The 21,349-nt window shown below is 43.2% G+C and overlaps 1 protein-coding gene across 4 annotated transcripts; it reads right to left on the reverse strand.

Moving 5' to 3' along the window:
- Positions 1–1,223: 1,223 nt before the first annotated feature.
- On the reverse strand, positions 1,224–16,381 carry LOC136441742 (uncharacterized). Of its 4 annotated transcripts, none has more exons than XM_066438191.1 (29): positions 16,118–16,381; positions 15,850–15,927; positions 15,553–15,700; positions 15,053–15,201; positions 14,661–14,879; positions 14,238–14,315; positions 13,976–14,123; positions 13,670–13,782; positions 13,297–13,515; positions 12,577–12,654; positions 12,314–12,461; positions 11,984–12,120; positions 11,561–11,770; positions 11,262–11,339; positions 10,884–11,031; positions 10,107–10,231; positions 9,737–9,955; positions 9,074–9,151; positions 8,613–8,760; positions 8,088–8,275; positions 7,011–7,229; positions 6,628–6,663; positions 5,965–6,042; positions 4,579–4,729; positions 3,957–4,207; positions 3,542–3,681; positions 3,062–3,131; positions 2,501–2,578; positions 1,224–1,799 (listed from the first exon to the last, which is right to left on the reverse strand). In XM_066438191.1, the coding sequence occupies exons 1-29, from the start codon at positions 16,332–16,334 to the stop codon at positions 1,645–1,647; spliced, it is 4,104 nt and encodes a 1,367-aa protein (XP_066294288.1). In that variant the 5' UTR covers positions 16,335–16,381; the 3' UTR covers positions 1,224–1,644. The 4 variants fall into 4 exon arrangements, with proteins under 4 accessions (XP_066294288.1, XP_066294287.1, XP_066294290.1 ...); XM_066438190.1 differs by having other exon boundaries at positions 11,978–12,120; positions 16,118–16,380; XM_066438193.1 differs by lacking the exon at positions 6,628–6,663 and having other exon boundaries at positions 11,978–12,120; positions 16,118–16,379.
- Between the last annotated feature and the right edge of the window lie 4,968 nt (positions 16,382–21,349).

Genomic DNA, 21,349 nt, shown 5'->3' on the forward strand with positions numbered 1-21,349 from the left:
TATGTTGTTTTTGGTCATTTCCTTCGTCTCCTGTCAAATCTTCATATGTATACTATGGAAAACTTCATTCTTCCCTGGGGCTGATCTTTTTTAATTCAATTTTGAACTGGGTTGATTATGCGCAAGAGTGTAATTTTCAGCGGATATTTTTCGACTGGTTTACATGGAAATGGCACGGAATATCCCATTCTTGCAAGGGGAGGATTCTTTAATTATTTCTTTCAATTTTGAGCTGGAATGATTATGAAAAAGTCCATTCTTTAGCAGAAGTGTTAATCAATTAGTGGATATGGTTGTGGACTGGTCCATATTGCGTTGAGGTGCTACTGGAAGACTCAGTTTTGGACTGGGGTGATTCATTTTTTTAGTGCAAGTATTTTAGAATGGTCCATTGTTATTTGGGGAGAGTCCATTTTTTGCATGGCGAGGAGTATGGCTAAACATGCTGTATTTGCTCGCAAATGTTGCCTTTCTAGTTTAAACTAAATTCAGAGAAGCCTCCGAATTTCAAACCCCTTTGCGAGTCTTTGGTGGTTTCCCCATTCCCGAAAAGACGGAAATTTGGCAATTTGGCGGTCGTTTTAGCCACTTTCTGGAGGCGGCTGGGAGCGGTACTGCAGATTAGGCTATGATAGGGTATTAGTCCCGACTTGTTGAAAGTCGATTTATACCAGATATTGGGCTTTAAGCCAGTGAAAAATTTCCCAAGTAGTTCAAGATTTCTTTACGTATATCTAGAATGACTTTAAAGACACTAGTTGACATAAACAGGATCGAATTTAGGTGCCTCGCTAGGAGCCCATGTAACACGATGTCCGCCCGTCGGAGCGCCCCCTACATTCATGTATACATTATATCTTGTACGTAATGAGTAAGTTAAAGATATGTGTGGACATCATTCTTCTTCCCTTAACAACTTTGGCCTTTTCCTCAACTGTTTATCTACTTATATGGGGTAAGGGACAGTCAGAAAAGCCCGGTCGTCACTCGGAAAACATTACAATCTTTCACCCAACCTCTGCTTGGAGACTTTCCCATGGCCTTTTACTTGACTAATTATCCGCTTATATAATAAATATCTGAATACCAGACAACAAAATGATATGACTAGGGCATGAGGACGATCATGCCAGAATCTTCCTCCTTATGGAAGAATAGTATGATAGATATAAGAAATCAAATGCATGTAGCACATATTGATTGGGCATTTGCTGGGTCAGATATTAGTAAAACATTTCAACTGTATCATAGAATGCTAGATGAGAATGCATAGCAACAGGAAGAAATCTTTACGTTTTTTACGTTTTGAAACGGATTAGAAATCACAGTGTTAGGATTCAGGCAAATTATCTTCTTTGACAAAGAAATACAACAACGATAAAACAATGAAGTAGATAACTCAATTTCTAAGATATCTTTGCGTTTTTTACGCTTTGAAACGGACTCCGAGAAAATTATTGGTATGTACAGGATTTAGTCTTGAAGATTAGAAATCACAGTGTCTTTTCAGGATTCAGGCAAATTATCTTCTGTGACAAAGAAATACAACAACGATAAAACAATGAAGTAGATTGTCGGAAAGTCAATTTCCCACAACCATCAAGTTATCAATCTTAGAAACAAAAACTGCGCTTGTTTAGAATCTCAGTGCTGTTGGGGCAGAACGTTGTCCCCGAACTCTCCGACGAAGTTCCCGGCGGGGTAGTAGTACCCGACCACCACCGACGTGCCTCTCCCGTCTGTCGCCTTCCCGATCCCGAATTCACGGGACGCCAGCCACACTACCTGCGTGAAGTGGCCTGAAGTAAAACATTGTAGAGCAGACATAAGCCTTCTTTCTAAACCTTCCATTCACTGGCCAAGGACTGATAATCATTTATTGCTCAGGTCACATCGTGAATTGAAGGGAATAGCGAAGAAAGTCAGCGTCGTATTCTTACGTTAGACCTTTTCACACTGCCAATGGCAGAACAAAAGATATTCGCAACCACAAGTTGCAAATGGTTTAGGTGCTTGAATATATGAAACACATATTGGACTGTAGTATCAATACTAAATATGATTTTTATTTAAGTTAAGTTTTTGGTCATAATGTCTGGCTAACGAATGATACATCAGAGGCTCTATAAAATGAATAAAAGCGAGGTGTTGGGCGGTATAGTACTAAACTTTCAAAATTTGTTCAAGATCAGTGGAGAAGGGGTGCGCACTTTATTTTTTTTTCACTTTACGTCTCAGTTTTGCAAATTTGCCTGGAACTAACCCCAAATCAGGGGTGCGTACTTTAATCGAGAAAATACGGTAGTACCATCTATAAGCAGCGACACCTGTGCTGCAGTGCAACATGGACCAGTCAGAATTGCCCTGAGAAAGGTGACAGATGGTCACCCAAACGTCGGTTGAATAAATCACTTCGTCGTGTGCAAAGAGTCTTTTTATTCTATTGATACTACTAGCTTGTATAGTATCATAGCTCTATACCAAGAAGGTGAATACGCACCTGTCCCGGGCTGATTGCCTTCTTTCTTGAAGTCGTACTTCTTCACTTCCTCATACCACTTGTCAACCACTGCCCTTCCTGGTAAGAGTGCGTAATAGAAACAGAATTTAACGACCACATTCATTCAGAAACTGAACGTAGCAATTGCGGAGATGAAATGAGAAAATACAACACAAAACATGACGACGGTACTGTATATGCAGAAATGTTCGCGGTGGTTTTATGTTCGCGGTTTTCGTGGCGAACGTTTCACCGCGAACATTTTGTCCGATACTGTAGCAGTATGTGACTATAGCGCTGCCGCAAACTCAAAACCACTCCGAACACTCCATTTCCGTCTATTGTCGCGAAATAAAAACCACACGAACTTAAATGCATTAACAGTAAATGTCAGGACAAAGGGAAAGATTAGCAAGTCTGTAGATAGAATCCTTGCATGAAAAGCGGCCTTGGTCGGAGATTGTTTTTCAGCGCCAAATAAAGCTTGAAAAAAAACACCTCAAGGGCTTTAATGTACAGACCATAGTTGACAATATAGAAAAGTCTTGCATGCATTCCTACCTGAAAGTTCTCCGGTACCGGAACCGACCATCTTGCCGATGTTTTGTCCATACTGCTCCTTTGGACTATACTGTAACAAAAATATCAACAACAACATCAACGAAGTAATGATAAACCTATTCCGTTCAGCTCCCAATTCACAAACAAATGCTCATGAAAGTATCTTTTTGCGAAGGCTATAAACGGTCCATCGTCCACGATGTACCCTTGAATAGCACCGCACTGTGTAGCGAACCCAGGCGGCATGGCTCTCGGTCGGGAAAGAGCCATGCGCCGCCTACACCACAAGGCGTGCCCCGGGGAAATTTGCGGGACGCAGAGAGATTACTGGCTTGCTATAGTTAGAAAGATCAGCGGTCAGAGGAGGTTCAATGCTTAGCGGGACTGATAGTACCAGGCTACGCACGGCGCCATACCTGTCCTTGGTGCTGATTTGGCAATCCAATTCATTTCCAGTTTTCTATGTTTTATATCGCCTACCTCCAGTGTATTAGACCTGACCAGCTTGTCGGCCCACATCCTCGCCTGCAGACACAGAGTAGAGCTCATGACCAGGGGAGGGGCGCCGTGACGGGCGCGGTACTCATTGTGAGCCTCCAAACAGTCCTCCGGAAAGTCTCCTGGGCAAGAAATGCAGGATATGAAGGTGCAGTTCACATACAAATCAAACAGCGGCGCTATTTTCGTTCGTCACAAGATGCAGCTATGCTTACATGTCATCTAAATACTTCAAACGTACAATCTTACCTGTTCGTTTCTATGTGCGTTTCAAAATGGTCGTTTCTGTGCTCCCTTGTGGTCATGCATTATGACTTTTGCTGTTGTCCGTATTCTATTAGTATATATATATACTTCTTAAAATGCATTTTCCGAAAAGCAGTTAGTAGAAACTCACTTTTAACACCTTCACCACATGAACTCACTCTCGCCCCAGGTTTCCCGCCACCAATTGAATCCCGCACCGGCCTAGGTAATTTGTCCTCCCGACCACCACCACGACCACCATTCATGCCACCAGACGGGGACTTAACCCCGATATTCCCTGACGACGGACGCTTCCTGTCGTCTGTCGTACTTTTGTGTGACGCCAGGGGGCGTTTGGATGGATCATCAACCTTCGAGTCCGACGTTTTCTTTGTCGTTGTGCTGTGTGGCGTATGTAGCATACCGTTAATACGATGACCACTGATTCTACTTTCTTTAAAAGAACAATGCATTATAGTTGGCCTAAAGAAAAAAAAGGAAGTGTATGTATGGAAGTGTTGGCCTAAAAAAATTAGGCATCGTGGAAGGACTCTTGTTTTGATTATCATGTGATGTTTTCCGATTGCAATGAAGCATGCTATAGAGACGACAGGGGGTAGTTTTGCTGTAAAGATAATGTCATCAAATTTCTTAATGTCCATCCTAGCTTTAAATTCATTATTTGTCAACGATTAGAACACATTAAATCCCCAAATGTAACAACCCATAAAAACTACGAAGTGGAATGAATCTGAACAATATAGAATATTTACCCGGCAGGCATGGTGACGTTTTCGTCAAACTTGCCGAGGAAGTTCCCGGCGGGGAGGTAGTTGGCCACCACGATGGTAGTACCCTTGCCGTCCTTAGCCACGCCCACACCCAGCTTCCGGCTTCCCTTCCACACTACCTGGGTGAAGTGACCTGGAGAAATGTGCAGAAAACTGTCATGGAAGCTCATCTATGTTGGTAGCAATCATGATACAGTGCTAAGCTCATTATTGAACTTCATTTCCCCGATCCCCACCAACGTACTAGATTTCATCACGATCCATCCAATGTCTATGGAGTTATACTGCCAACAAATCAACCAACAAACACAAAAGGCCCACTGCAGCACCGACAAAATCCGCAAGATGGCCCATCTTCGAACTTGACCTTTGTCTTTCCAACAGTAACTTACCTACTGAAAATCACTAACATCCGTCCATGGCATCAAGAGTTATATTTCCAACACGATCACTCCACAAATCTCGACCCAAAATATACCCTTCTGCCTAAGGCGAAGGTAACTATGGTAACGTGCTAGCTTGGGAACGAGACTTAAAGGTACACAGCGAAGAGTAATGGCCAAACGCATTAAAGCTTTATACGGTTCAGGATACGGGTTTAAAGTTCTCTCTGATACAACAACTCTAACCATGGTAGAAACTTAGATCCTTGGTAACAAAGGATCGTTACTCTGGGCATCCTTAATCTCCCTTAATCTCCTAGGAGATATGTGACGCTCTAGCCGATACGGTGTTTTACCACTTTTCCATGATAGGCTACTGAGCAACAAACAATGTGGCATATTGCTCAACGAAATTTATATATAAAGAACGAAAGTTTTTACGTTTTGTATGTTTTCATGTGTTTTAAATCAACCTCTAATATTGTGCATTTTTGTCCAATTCTAAAATCAAGGGTTACACAAATCCAATTTTGATTGCTGCCCGATCGCCGTGTAGTGGAAAGGAGCGCTGGTAACGTAGTAAGGTTACTACAAAACGTGACAAGCTACGCAGGGACAAGTTGTTTAAGGTTTAGCATACGTATACGGGTTTTAAGTTCCGTCGGTTTACGTGACAATTATAAGGTCTAGGAAAATTAGTTACTACACAGGGCGATAAATAACTACCTATTAAAAAGACGTTTATCAACGATCTAGAGCATCACACATCTGCTTGAATCTCTGGTACTCTTGCATGCATTAACCCACTTGTACTTACCCTCACGAAATGCCTGACAAAAAAATCAACGTAACCTCCATAGCACTCCACCCAGGTGTAAAATGGGTATCTGACTTCGGTTGGGGAGGTAAAAGGCGAGGAATGGGCCCGCCTTCTAATACCGTGCCCTAGACAGCGTAGATCGAATTATGATAAAAACAACCATACCTGTTCCTGGTTGATGTCCTCCTCGGTTGAAATTGTACTTCTGAATCTCCTCGTACCACATGTCAACGATTTCCCTTGCTGTAGAAAAATAGAGCAATGTTTTGTAACGACACATCTTTTAACATACTGTCAGATACTAAGGTTGCAAAATGTCGTCATTGTGCTATCATGCCACCGAATGAAACCGTTTGGGATAAGCTGTAACGCCACCAACCTCCAAGCACCTGTTTTAAGTTAGAGCCATGCACACAGCAAACAGGTTATATCTCATACCATGGCCCGCCGCTTGTGTGTATCAAGCAGGGCCCTGGCGTACCAGCCTCCGTTCTTAATATATTATGCTGCCTTAGCGTTGGCCAGCCGTTGGCAAATTAGATACTCCCTCTCCTGTCGTTCGGTGTAAAGTCATCAACCAATCACATCGACGCCTACCTTCAAAAGGTAACGTGATTGGCTGGCCACTTTCTCTCTAACAACAGACATGTTAGTTCCCTGTGTTAGTTCTACCTTGCAACCAAAGGGCGATATTAACATGCAAAGTACATAAAACAGTTTTCTTATCATGCAACCCTATGTTAATTCACGTGTTTTGGTGAGGTCACATAAGTCTTAGCACCGCTCCCAGGAAAGAAACCACTTTGTGGTAACCAAAAGACGTTTTACCGATTTCGATACGAGGTTCATCTTGAATGTCCAAGGCTGCGCGTTAAAGAAAATGAGAAAAGACGGTTATATCACCTGTGATATATTATACATTCCACATGAAATGTGTAGCGAATCCATTGGATTATTTGACAGTCACAAATATCACCATTTTGTCACCGTGATTTCATCGCAATTCCAAATTGAAGTCATCGCAATTCCAAATTAACATAAAATTTACATGTACAGCCATATGACCTTTATAATCTATGTATCAGAGTTCATACGATTACAAAATATTTTATGATCATGCCATTTCCACAAGCTAGCCAGGCAACTGTGAGCAGAAAACTGTCTCCGCCCCAGAGTCGTCGCCAAAAAGACTAGATATCTTTCATAGCTACCTGACGCCATTTCTTCTTTAGAGCTCCACTTCATGCCGATGTTCTCTCCGTAGTCGTCTTTCCCGCTGTGCTCGAACTTGCCGGTCCTGGCCAGCTTGTCGGCCCACCTCTGCGCATGCTTGGAAAGTTTTTTCTTGGGTTTCAGACGCTTGACTCCGTGCAGACGTCTGTACTCGTTGTGGACCTTCACACACTCTTCTACAAAATCTTCCCGAATATCTGCAGAAAGTTACAACACAGTTTATGCTAGGGTCACATTTCCAAGCCGGGGCCCGGCCGGGCTGTTTGCGGAAACGAAAAATCAAAGTGCATGTCAATAAATTTGCACAAGCTATGCTCTTAGATAATTTTGCGTACGTTTTGTGTTTTGGTTGTCTTTTATATCATAATTTTCGTTCCCGAAGACTGCCCGGCCGGGCCCCGCCCCCGGCCGGATTGGAAATGTGACCCTAGCATTAGTTGACGTACTTCCTTTTCATCATCATTGTTGTAGTACTTGTTAAAGGAAAGCTATAAAAAAATCGAAAATCCTACTATGCTATGCCTAATATATTCCAAAGTCAAGTTCTTATTTCAAGTTGTTTCACATAAGTCCGTCATAGTTTTCACTGTATGCAACTTATGCCGTGCTGACGCCTTCTCACCTGATGATTTTGGTACACTGAACACTGACGTCATATAACTCAATCATCAGGTGAAAAATTTATAACACTGACGTCATATAATTCAATTATCAGGTGAGATTATCGTTTTGTAGCTTTCCTTTAATGTCTAGTTATGGATATTTCTATTTGCAGATACTGTGCTGTTAATTTGTATGTACCGTTGATTTGTAAGATGCTAAACAGTGTTTTCATGATGTGCACTATAATGTGAGATGTGCTTGATTGGATGAAATTGTTATATGGTCATCACGTGATTTTTGGCCAGTCACAATCAAATACTTTTCGTCGTTGACCAATTGCAACGGTATGGTAGATTGAAGCATCGACGTCTCTTCGGGACTTCCAATCATATTTCGTCTACAATAGATGTCTATTTTTGATTATCTATGGAAAGAAATCATAGAATGCTTACTTTCTTCATCTGATGAAGAATCTGACGAGGAAGAGGATGAGGAAGATGATGAAGACGATGATGACGATGATGATGATGATGACCGTGATCCTCTTCGTTTCGGTTTGTGCGGTTTGTCCTTACGACTAGGTCTGTCCGGGTCTTTGCTGGAAGGCCGTGTGGCCGGTTTGTCGTCTTTCACTGGTGACCTGAAAACATCAATCAGAGTCTCTGGATTAAAAACAAACTTAGCAGCAAAGTTTACCACTTACAATAGCTACTGCTAGTCGGACAACCTTGGCTGTTGTACCATGTATACGTATGAAGCCAAACAAATAGATAAATAAAAAACTTGAAAACGTTCAACTATTGTGTCTTTTTTCCATATCAGATTAACGATTATATCGCCATTTATAGTTTTCCTGAGAAGGCATCATCATCAACAGTTAGCAAGGCTACAGAAATGTCTTAAGCAAGGCTACAGAAATGTCTTCTTAAGTGTCTTCTGGTGTTATACAGATTTTTTTGTCACAGAAGCGCCCTTACCCCGGAGGTAGCACGTTGTTGTCGAAGTCTCCCAGCATGTTCCCCGCGGGAAAGTAGTTCGCCACGACGATAGTTTTCCCCTTCCCGTCGTTCGCGCGCCCTATCCCGAGCTCACGGCTACCCTTCCACACCACCTGGGTGAAATGGCCTGTAAAACAAACAGTTTTTCACGTTTTTCGCAAAATGTTTGAATCAAGGACAACAAGGCATAGTGATGCATGCCCTGCAGTATGTAAAATCACCGCTAGAGGGCGCAAGGTTGCCACAGGGCGACAGGTGCAAAGAACACGTACACAACATTGTGAAATTTGGTTAGAGAAATCATTTTGATAGGCAGGTACATATTGCGAGCCAAATTGCGGGCTATGGTTAGTTGTGCTTCCTAATCTTAACTTATCTATCGAACATTCGAATGAGACAGTTGTTCCTGTCCAATTGTAATTGTAATGGTTATAACATACCGGTTCCAGGCTGGTGTCCCCCTTTCCTGAAGTTGTATTTCTCGGACTCGTTGTACCACATGTCCACCACGGACTGAGCTGTGGACAGACAAAGAAAGCTTAGATCAGTATGATCAGTATCGGTCCCTAAGTGTTGACTCTCAAACATCAGCTGTCCTGCATAGAGAGTCAGTGTAGTGTGCTGTGACATTTGTGAATAAATAAGAATGAAATAAAGTATGATCTCTTAAACACTTGCAGTTTTTTGGTGACGCTTCAGGAGCGGAGACACTTCTTATCGTATCCCGATTGCATTGAAACCATTTTAAACATTGTACGAATGCATAATTCCTTATCAATTACTTTGTTCCAAACTTGATGGTTTGGCATTGACACGTACGTAGTCTGAATGTAAAATCGTCATAAAACACTTAATGTATGGGATATAGCTCAGTTGGTAGTGGCTTCGCAGTTGAGCCTCCTGGTTCCAATGAATTGGAAACTGGGAGACCCCGGTTCGTTTCCGGGAAGGGTATCCTTGTCGGAGCTGCACAGGCGTTTGACACCGACGCGTAAAATGGGGGTTCCGTGTTCGAGGAGGTGCCTCGAGCACGTCACAACAGCCTCATTACTCAGATGGGTGCCTGCTAGCTGTAATGATTAAAAAGCGGTATTAATGCGTACCAGACACGGGTGCGTTGTTGGAGCTCCATTTCATCCCGACGTTCTCCCCGTACTCTCGCGTGGAGCTGTGGCCGAGCGTGTTGGACCTGACAAGATGCTGAGCCCACTTCTGCGCATGCTCGCACAACTTGGCACTGATCTTGAGGAGAGGTGCGCCGTGATTGGTCCGGTAGGAGTTGTGCGCCTTCAGTGCGTCGTCCAGAAAGTCGTCTGAACTAGCTGAGATGGTGTAAAGAGAATAACGTCACGCTCAATCTCGCGAGATTCGAACCATGGTACACAGAACAATTTCACTAGAATATTATATACTGCGATAACTAAAGAAATGTTGTAAATCGCTGAATATCATTAATCAATAAAACAGCCTTACCATCGCAAGTATGTGGGGCCCTGTCTCCGGGCCCGTTCAAACTCGGCGAGTGTCTGCCTGGCTTGTGTCGATCACTGTCATTGGACGGCTTGCCGTCTCCTTTCCCCCTGTCATCCAATGGCGATCTGTGAATGATCGGTAGAGAATATGTTAAAGGCAACCTAAGCAATATTAGGGCGCCGAAAGTCATATATTCAAAACCAATTTTTTTTCTGATTTCTATCCATAGTAAGTTTAGATAACATTATCCCATTGCATATCGACCATCATGGAGCAAAAATGTGATGTCTTTGTGTGGTGGGAACTCATTGAAAATCTGAGCACTTGGAGGCCAGCCATCATTTCAAATCTTCCGAACATGCACGATTCTGACCGATAAGTCCCGAATGCTTCCGAAAAAATAATCACGTGGTCATGGCTCAATATGCTCGGGCATTGTGACGTCACGGGGCCAGAAGTTACCGACAATTGTCGACAGAAAACGGTTACGGCTGGATTCTGGGCTGATTTTTGGGGGGACCCAATAAATAAAATACTCCTTTTGTGGCTTGTTTCTGAGCTATTTTTAAACGCCCAAAGGATGATGCAGATGTGCTAATATAGGGAAGTACCTGCAAATTTCAACCTCACCAAACAGAATTGCTTTCCCCAGAATATTTCAAGTTTTACCCCCTGAAATTGCTTAGGGCACCTTTAATGCAAAATGCTGTCCTAGCTTAAAAGCGCCGCCTATCGTTCTATATCCATACTGTCTCTACTACAACGTAACTTACTCACCCCGGAGGTAGCACGTTATCGTCGAAGTCCCCCAGCATGTTCCCCGGCGGGTAGTAGTTCCCCACCACGATGGTTTTCCCTCTCCCGTCGGTCGCCACTCCAACCCCGAACTCCTGACTCCCCCTCCACACAACCTGGGTGAAGTGGCCTGGAGAAAAAGAAAATGAATGAAAAACTTTAGGTGATGCGACTTACAAAACGTCAACAAGCCATAAGCCTCATGTAGATCTGGATACGAAGTTTGCGACAAAGTTATAGGTACTTTGCGCCAAACGCTAACGCTGTTAGTAGAATTGTGGATGTTCTTTGATTCAGTCAGTGACATTGATTGATAACGTTAGGGTTAATGATGACATTAAGAAATTAAGAACTACCGACCTGTCCCCGGCTGGTGTCCTCCCTTCCTGAAGTCGTACTTTTCAATCTCACTGTACCACATGTTGGCGATGGAGGCACCTATAAAGATGAACAAGACAAATTTAACAAACCATCTTGAACGGCAGAGAGATTTTTGTAACTTTAGTGGCTAACGAATAATTCAGGAAGGAAATATCTTCAAGCAAATGCAACATATTCCTCTCGCTGTGGTATAGAAAGTGAAATATAACAAATTGTTAAGTATGAAAAATGAAAAATGCCTTCGCCCCTGAGGCGTCGTCAATAACAGCTCCTTGTACCTGAGACAGGTTTGTTATCTGAGCTCCACTTCATCCCGATGTTCTCCCCGTAGTCATGGTTACCGCTGTGCTGCAGGGTGTTGGACTTCGCCAGGCGGTCGGCCCACTGCTGCGCATGCTTGCATAATTTGGCACTCATCTTGAGGGGCGGGGCTCCGTGCTTCTGTCGGTAGTCGTTCTGGGCTGAGAGACAGTCTTCCGCAAAATCACCTGTGTAAATCAAAACACAGAACAAGCGTTTGTTTAGAGAGTTGATTAAGTTTGTTTGCCATTGCAAATGTGGTTACATATTTGCGGAAGTGTATTTTGAAATAAGTTTCTCCTTTTCATTCTAGTACGATTCTGTTGATGTTCCTTGATGTGTCGATTCATTTTCAAAAGTAACTTGACAAATAATTCTTTAAAGTGCAAGCGAACCTTTACTTTGTTCCGGGGAGGGGCTCCTTCTGGACGGACGTGACGTAGGCGTTGGCCGGAAGTTGCCACCTGACGGCTTATCGTCCCAGCGGTTGCTAGGCGATGGGTCACGTGGTTTGGAATGTCCTCCTTTGACAGGCGAACTTTTGAAAAAAAAATTGGAGATATCAACGATGGACCATTCATTTGTTAGCAAGCAAAATGTCAACATCAATTCTCCAAAGCTTTGAAATAATCAGGTTATTGACCTTCCTTAACACACTATATTATGCACGTATGTGGACATTCTATTCATATTTTTATCCCAATTTTCACCTCCCCTACCCCCTAACTCACCCCGGGGGTAGCACGTTATCGTCGAAGTCCCCCAGCATGTTCCCCGGCGGGTAGTAGTTCCCCACCACGATGGTTTTCCCTCTCCCATCGGTCGCCACTCCGACCCCGAACTCCTGACTCCCCCTCCACACAACCTGGGTGAAGTGGCCTGGGCACATGGGGGAAAACAACAAATGAAACACACAATGAAATTACATCATACCAAACACGTTTTCAGTCGTAGCTTATGATTTTGAAAGCGCCATGAAAGCGACTTTACCGACCTGTTCCCGGCTGATGTCCGCCCTTCCTGAAGTCGTATTTCTCAATCTCACTGTACCACATGTCGGCGATGGAGGCGCCTGTAAGGACAACAAGAACGTTATCAAGTCACTCGTCTAGAAATAAGACGTGTCAGAGTAAACTTATCGTGTGCAGAAAGTACTAGTATTATGATCGCCTTCAAAATATCACCACTGCGTGTGTTGTGTCGCGTCTACCGCATGATTTGTCACTGAAAAAAAAGTGAAAATTGGCCAGAAGTGGAGATAATTTTGTTTGAGGAATTGGCCGACCCGCACAGTGCCGAATACTGTCGTTGTACTTGTGGATGGCAATTTCAGCACCAAGGACAAGTAAAGTCAAGACGGTTGTTATGGACCAATCAGCATCAAGGATGACGTTGAGAGCCCTGATCGGTCACAATGATCATGACGTACCTTACAGCCTTCACAGGCAGAACACGTACACCCTCTGTGCATTGTTCACAACAGCAGCACGTGCACGTGGACAGAAGTGCATTCTTATAGCCCACCAACTCCTCTGACAAACTATTCTTCTTGTTTTTGGTCAATTTCCGATAATCTCCAGCCCGCAAAGGATTTGGGAAAGGCTAGGACTAGGAGTGAATTGCAAAGAGAGTGCAATTTTGAGAAGAATGGGACGGGAAATACCCTGCATTTAAGGCAGATGTTGAAATGAAAAAGAAATAACTTAGTCAATACCTGAGACAGGTTTGTTATCCGAGCTCCACTTCATCCCGATGTTCTCCCCGTAGTCATGGTTACCGCTGTGCTGCAGGGTGTTGGACTTCACCAGGCGGTCGGCCCACTGCTGCGCATGCTTGCATAATTTGGCACTCATCTTGAGGGACGGGGCTCCATGCTTCTGCCGGTAGTCGTTCTGGGCGGAGAGACAGTCTTCCGCAAAGTCACCTGTGTCAACTGTGGAGATTTGTTGTGTCAAGATCAAAGTATGTTTGTCTTTGTCAAAATTCTACAAAGCTTACCTATACTAGATGTCTTTTTTTGGTTTTTTGGTCATATTTAGGTGCCCTGACGTCACATAACGCGGCGATATCAAAAGATGACGGCTGACCTTTATTTTGTTCCGGAGAGGGGCTCCTCCTAGATGGACGTGACGGCTTGTCGTTCCAGTGGTTGCTAGGCGACGGGTCACGTGGTTTAGACTGGCCTCCCCTGACAGGCGAACTGATGAGAAAACATCGATGCTAAGAAATTGACAATTGTGTGGGAAAAATCATGTAAGCAAAGTCATTGCTGCAAAGTTACTAGAACATTCTTGCAAAGGCTTTTGAATAGTCTTGAAGAGCAATTTTGCAACGTGGACAGTCTGTCAGCATTTCTATCCCTATCTTCGCTTTCCCCCTACCCCCTAACTCACCCCGGAGGTAGCACGTTATCGTCGAAGTCCCCCAGCATGTTCCCCGGTGGGTAGTAGTTCCCCACCACGATGGTTTTCCCTCTCCCGTCGGTCGCCACTCCAACCCCGAACTCCTGACTCCCCCTCCACACAACCTGGGTGAAGTGGCCTGGCGGGAATGGAGCAAAATGATTTTGAAGCCTCTCAGACATTGAGTATTCCAATGTCTTTTTTTTCAGTTAAAGCTTTTAATTTTGTAATCCATAAAAGCGACTTTACTGACCTGTTCCCGGCTGGTGTCCGCCCTTCCGGAAGTCGTACTTTTCTATTTCACTGTACCACATGTCGGCGATGGAGGCACCTGTAGAGTTAAGGGAAAGTTGTACGGTTGGCATACGAAGGTATTAATCTAATCAATAATAACAACCATTTCTGCTAGTTGACTTGTCAAATGCTCGGCTGCAATACTCATTCTTCTGCTAGGAGGCATTGCTAATAGCACTGCAGGTATATACAGTATAAACACGGGAAAATATGGGAGGGAGATGGTCTTCATTTGATATCAATTGTTGCTTTCTTTCATTGTTCAGTATCTATGGAAAGGACGATGAGACACCTGCCTGAGAAAGTTTCATAAACAAATTTCGATAAATCCTACAAAAAATGCCTCCGCCTCTGAGGCGTCGCCAATAACAGCTCCTTGTACCTGAGACAGATTTGTTATCCGAGCTCCACTTCATCCCGATGTTCTCCCCGTAGTCATGGTTACCGCTGTGCTGCAGGGTGTTGGACTTCACCAGGCGGTCGGCCCACTGCTGCGCATGCTTGCATAATTTGGCACTCATCTTGAGGGGCGGGGCTCCGTGCTTCTGTCGGTAGTCGTTCTGGGCGGAGAGACAGTCTTCCGCAAAATCACCCGTGTCGACTGGAAAAAGGAACAAGCTTTTGAACAAAGAACAATTTGGGCTTGCCTGTTAATTAACATTTCACGAATTGCATTCAGTTGCTATTGTTATCGTGCTAGGATTTCATTTGCGCACGTCATCAATTGTGTTGCTTTTCAAATGTACCTTGACAAAAATCAAAGTCAATTCGAACCTTTGCCACACGTGTGTTCCGGAGAGGGACTCCTCCTGGACGGACGTGACGTAGGTATAGGGCGGAAGCTGCCTTTTGACGGTTTATCGTCCCAGCGGTTGCTAGGAGACGGGTCACGTGGTTTGGAATGTCCTCCTTTGGGAGGTGACCTGTTAAGATAGCACAAAGTTCTTGTCAGTCTAATGATTCTAATGACTCAGTAAACAAGTGCTATATATTGCCTTGCGATAACATTCGGTCATTTTGATGCTTGGGTTGATTTTAGATTTAATATACTGTAAATGTATCTAAGTTCGCGTGGTTTTTATTTCGCTCTAATTATAAGGCGAAAATGGAGTGTTTGCGGTGGTTTTAAGTTTGCAGCAGTGCCATAGTCACATACTGCTTCAGTATTGGACAAAAATGTTTGCGGTGGTTTTAAGTTCGCGGGGAAATGTCGACATAAAACCACCGCAAACATTTCTGCATTTACAGTATCTGCACCCCCCTCCCTAACTCACCCCGGAGGTAGCACATTATCGTCGAAGTCCCCCAGCATGTTCCCCGGCGGGTAGTAGTTCCCCACCACGATAGTTTTCCCTCTCCCATCGGTCGCCACTCCAACCCCGAACTCCTGACTCCCCCTCCACACAACCTGGGTGAAGTGGCCTGGCGGGAACAGAAAAAAACGGAACTTTGGCACAGCTTATTTTGATGTGCGTTGAGTTGTAGTCTCGCGAGAGTTGGTAACAACGCGACGTTATAATGTAATCAACAGTCAAAATTACGTGTTAGAAAAGGGAAATGTGAGATCCTACCTGTCCCCGGCTGGTGTCCACCCTTCCTGAAATCGTACTTCTCAATTTCACTGTACCACATTTCAGCGATGGAGGCACCTGAAAGAAAAGAAACATCTTGACTCAAACAAGGAAATAAATATTGTTTTACCATCAGTTGTATTTTCATTCTATACCTTTGGTATTTTTAGCAATGATAATGCGGCAGAAAGAAAGAGTAGAGAGAGCGCATGAAAAATTAGAAATAAACGAATTTTGGGTGTCATACCGAAGTTTGGCGTACACACACCTGTTACAGCTTCGTTGTTAGAGCTCCACTTCATCCCGATGTTCTCTCCGTAGTCATGGTTACCGCTGTGCTGGAACGAACCGCATTTCACCAGATGGTCGGCCCACTTCTGCGCATGCTTGGTCAGCGCTTTGCTGACTTTGAGCGGTGAGACCCCGTGTTTGGCCCGGTAGATGTTATGAGCCGCCAGGCAGTCTTTCTCGAAGTCGGTCGGCATTTTTTACCTACACACAACAAATTTTAGTCTGTACACTTGAAAAAGCTGTCACGGCGAAACCTAGATTGAATTAAAGTTCTAAACGGGAACTATGTGGCTCGTGAAGTCTTAAGGGACGTCTGCGGTGTGAAAGATGTCGGTTAGCTTGAGGAATGAATCCACTCTACTTTATACAACACACAACAAACCGTTAGGTTTAGTACTTGTGTTAAGACTGTGCTGGTACGTTATATATATAGTTCTGGGCGTGGCGGGAAGGAAAGAATGCGGCCACAAAGACGTCACGTAGTGTATCCATACGCCTACATACTCAACAGGTGTGTCTACTTTAAGGCGGGACAAACCGCAAATATTTCACACTTAACTGTCAGGACGTCCGCTCGTCCTATATATAGAACAAGTGTATTTTACAAAGATTTTTTTCACAAAGCGCATGTGATACAATAGAAGGCACAGTAAAGTGCCATGAAGAAAAATTTCACCAACTTTTAAAAGAAAAATCCTATTCATTATCATGCCCTTCACTAGATTAAAAGCAACCAAACCAATTATGGGGACCGAAAAATGGAAATAAAGAAATGCTGAAATCTTCATTCTAGTGACATTAACTAACACTGTCTAGCACATTTGTGTAATAATTTCATACTTTGAGCATTTTAAAACCATGCACATACATGCCATACGATGATCCCCTTAGTTTCGCGAGCCTACAAAAACTCTTGCAACGATTTTCAGTGAGTTCTCACATTACAACGAAGGGATATGTATTATGGACTTCGCTATACAGTGTGATAGTGTTGTTTGAACTATTTCAACTAATCATGTATATAGAAATGACTAGATAAATTGACTTTCAAAATCCGATTTTCGGGCCCTAATATTGCTTTGGTTGCCTTTAATAAGACAAAACTTAGCAACAGCACAAGTACTTTAACAAGGACCCAGTGATTTTCATTCCGAAGAATATGTGTTTTTCACACATAGCGTAGGTGGTAAGATAGAAGGCGCAATCCTTAGTTAAGACCATGCTTCGCAGGTGACTAATGACACTTTATCCATAAAGTGGCAGGCGGGGTCGATAAGGTAATGGTTCGAAGCAAAGGTCAGCAGAAATGAGCGCTTTAATGACCCGTAAGTTGACACAGGGCGTTGTCAGGGTCTTTATTATGTTACGTACCTGCCACGAAGCGGTTATGACTGCAATCAAACAAAACTCTAGACTCTGAAAGAGCCATTCAAATTCTCAGTTTTACGAGAAACGTCGATTAGTGTTACGAAGGACACAGAATGATTTATTCAAAGTCACGTTGTTTAAGCGGCTACAGAAAGTGCGTGTAGGCGGGTACGTATCTGTTGCCAACCTAAAACGACCTTTTGTGAAATCGTTTTCAGCGAAGGCTATACTTATCTAGTACTTTATTGAAAACCTTGATGACCTGGCCTAGAGGCAACAAGTGACGTGAATTGACATGTAAGATTGCTACACGAAAACAAGTGACAAGTGTTTAAGGACCACACAAAAATACCTTGATGGTACCGTGCGTTCTACAGACATCATCATGGCATAGCCTCCACCAGGCCTTCCTACGGGGGTATGGATCATGATCCGTCAAGTTTGAACCTCTCATGCCACCCTGAACTCTTGACTCGCCCATCCTGGGGCATACGTAGCTTGAACAATGGGTTTTGTTTACCGTCGTGAGCGTAAAAGCATTGACTTTCTTACTAGTCTGACATATAAATCGATCATACACAGCTGTGTATCTACCAAATTTCCTCGCATCTTACTTTGAAAACCATTTTGTCGTGAGAAAAGTAGAGTTTCAGATCTTCATATTCTTTTCGCGAATCCTCAGATCTAAGTGTACTAACGTTAATACATATAGGTCTGGAGCGGGATTTTTCCAGTACGCTCCACAACTTACCAAAGTACCATATACTAGTAGCATGAATTATACTATTTCTGACAAAAATATGTATTTCTGAAGCACATAATTTTCCTTTTGGAAATAACCGTTCAATACCATCTCCCCATTTCCCCCTTTCTATCCGCACTTAACGACAAAACAAAAGTAAGACAGGCGCATGCTCACATCTTTTTAGGGCACAGTCACATTCGTCGATCGTACGAAATGTTTACGACAGACAACTCAGAGCATTCTTGGGACAGTCTTGAATGCGTCGTACAAAATTCAGCTATTTTGTGACGGAAAATATTACCGTAGATCCCTGTCGGTTCACTTGGTTAGTTCTGTATAGTCTCACTGAATATCCTACCACACACAAAAAAGGAATCGTACGACTGGTGTAGCTGCGCCTTTTGAAACAGCTTTCCTACTACATCAAGTATTCCGCTCACGTTTGTCCGACATTAGTATAAGTTGTTTAACGACCAATTTGTTATGCTTTGACTCTCATGTACAAAAGACTGCTGACTCAAAATGCGACCGTTGTCCTTGAATGAACTCTGTGCTTGGGTGTATAGAAGGTGAATGCCGTGTCTTAAAAGTGAAGGCAGTGATTGTTAAGACTCCTTTAATGAATGAAACGACCAGGCATTGGACAAATAGCGAGGGACTAGGCTAAGCGGTAGTCAATTATGAAATACACACGCTAATAATTGCCTGACTGAGTACACCGAACAGTGCCTTAATTCCTAACGAACCGTTGCCGAAGTTCCCCTTCCAACAATGCAACAACTTCTGCAAAGCAACGTGAAAAACACATCCCTCCCCCACCCCGAAAGCACTTTGTCACAAACATACAGTCAAATTGCAAAATGTCACACAAGGAATCTCTGTTTCAGACCCCTATAGTTTTGGTAGCGTTTCATAGACGCTGCCCAATTCAGTTGTGTATAGAATTCTTAGAGGAATTGTGGCATTAAGTTTCGTATGATTCTCTAGATCGTAGCTTCAAGTAAACTTTCTCACAAAAAGTAGCACCTTGCACAGTCCCTGTCTCGAACGACATGTTATAAGTGGCAGAGAGCCAGTCTAGTCTCCCGTCAGATGACAACCCTGCGTATAGTGGAAAATCAATTACACAGTCTACTGTAAGAGCTTTAATTATGTAGAAGAAATCGTACAAGAATTTTGTTGTACAAATTGGCCGCCATGATGCTAAAATGGGCCTTTTCCTCTGTCTTCGATTTTTTTTGAGTGTCGTTCTTTGTTTACTACCCCCCTCGTAACTTTCTTGAGCAAGCACTTTTTATCATCTTTCTTTTGTCAGAATTTTTCATTCTAACCTTTTCCGTGATCTCTAGTGACCAGTTAGACGTTCACTGAGCATATGGTAGTACATGTATCTATATTATGGTAATGTTGTTGACGAATCGGCTGCTATGATTAATGTTGTGTTCTAAGCGTGTCAAACCTGAAACAAAATGGTGTCAAACAAGCAATATTCAGATGTTCAAATATGTATAAAACTTGACTTCTAAAAAGGTCAAGGTCGCCTTGTTGACATTCAGGAAATTTGATTTGTTGGTCGATGCATGTGTGTGACTGTTTACGTCATAGATTATTGACATGCATATTAATGATTGATACATATTTACGACCACCCCAGTACAACACATACTTGAAACCTTGCCATTTACAACTGTCAACATCACACTCTTATTTAACAATACACAAGCCCCTTTGATCTATATTTATGAAGGCTACAACTCTCTTTTATAACTGATTCAGACTTATAATTTTTACACTTACGGATTCTATAAACAGATTGATTAAGTTAACATTAACACACGGTAGCCATACCTTTCTTTGTGTCAACATACGTGCGGAAATAATTGTAACGTCACTGCTTTTTTCAAACCTTTCATCGACAACGTAATTACTTTTCAATGGACTTTGTACAATACCATACACCGTGATGGGGGCATAACAAAGGCTATAGGGAACAGGTGGTCTTGAGAATGAGGTAAACATGTGGTGGCCCTGACCACTCTTTTAACATTGAGTCAGGAACGAATCCTTTAATGACGCGTGGTGATACAGTGGTTTTAAGTGGAAAGCTTCGGTGACCTTTACCAGCGAATACCTGTCCGGTTTGGTGCAATAACACCCCGGTTACGTGCACACACACAACGTAGTCACGTCAGATATGGACGGACACACCTCTAACTCAAACAATGCGGAGGTGGGCTTATGTTGACCAACGTCAAGCATGTGTCCACTGCGCTATTATATCAGACTAGCCAAGGACGTTGCCTCTCTTTAGAGCTACATAGTCCGTGTGTTTGGGTGTTCTCTCGCTTCGTGATTATGGCGTTTAAACGCCCAAAAGAAGTATTTTACGTATGTACGCACAAGTAAACAATTGTAGCTGTAAAACACAAAGATATCCACGCCTACCAAGAAAGAGAACCTCCTTGCACTAACAGAATAAATTGTACGACAGTCAAAACTCTCAAGTGTGGCCATATTGTGACAGTGCGACAACGTCTAGTTTTTCTGCTCCAGCGCCCTTAATCTAATGGCTTGTACACAATTACTTAAACCATGGCCATTGCATGTTCGCCTTTGTATACCTGTCAATACATATTGCCTAAGTGTTAAAACATAAAGTGACATCTTTCATTGTGCTGACTTTGAATGCATCATCTTAGATCTTTACTACCTTCTTAAAGGAAATGGACAAAATGACAGACGTAAAACTACCCGTAAAATACGCTCCATTTTAAACAGACACGCCTACAAACTGGCGAGTGTTAAACACGGCTGTTAAGCACTCACAGGTACTGTCTTTAAATCTAACTTGTGTGACGAGTTCGCAAAGTCAGTAGCTCGTAGTACACTGTTATTAGTGTATAGTACAAAGGTAATTATACACATTTCGTGTAGCCTACCGGTTTGGGGGTACCGCACGGTTGCGACGTTGTCTCTTTCTTGCTTCGGAGGTGAGGTCACAGTCGTACACTGAACTGGTGTCCCGACCACTGGACTGCCCTGATACCACGACCTCTGTGAACTCTCCCTGCCACACCCACCTCGGAGTTTGTCGAC

Source organism: Branchiostoma lanceolatum, chromosome 9 (genome assembly GCF_035083965.1).
Source record: "Branchiostoma lanceolatum isolate klBraLanc5 chromosome 9, klBraLanc5.hap2, whole genome shotgun sequence".
NCBI lineage: Eukaryota > Metazoa > Chordata > Leptocardii > Amphioxiformes > Branchiostomatidae > Branchiostoma > Branchiostoma lanceolatum.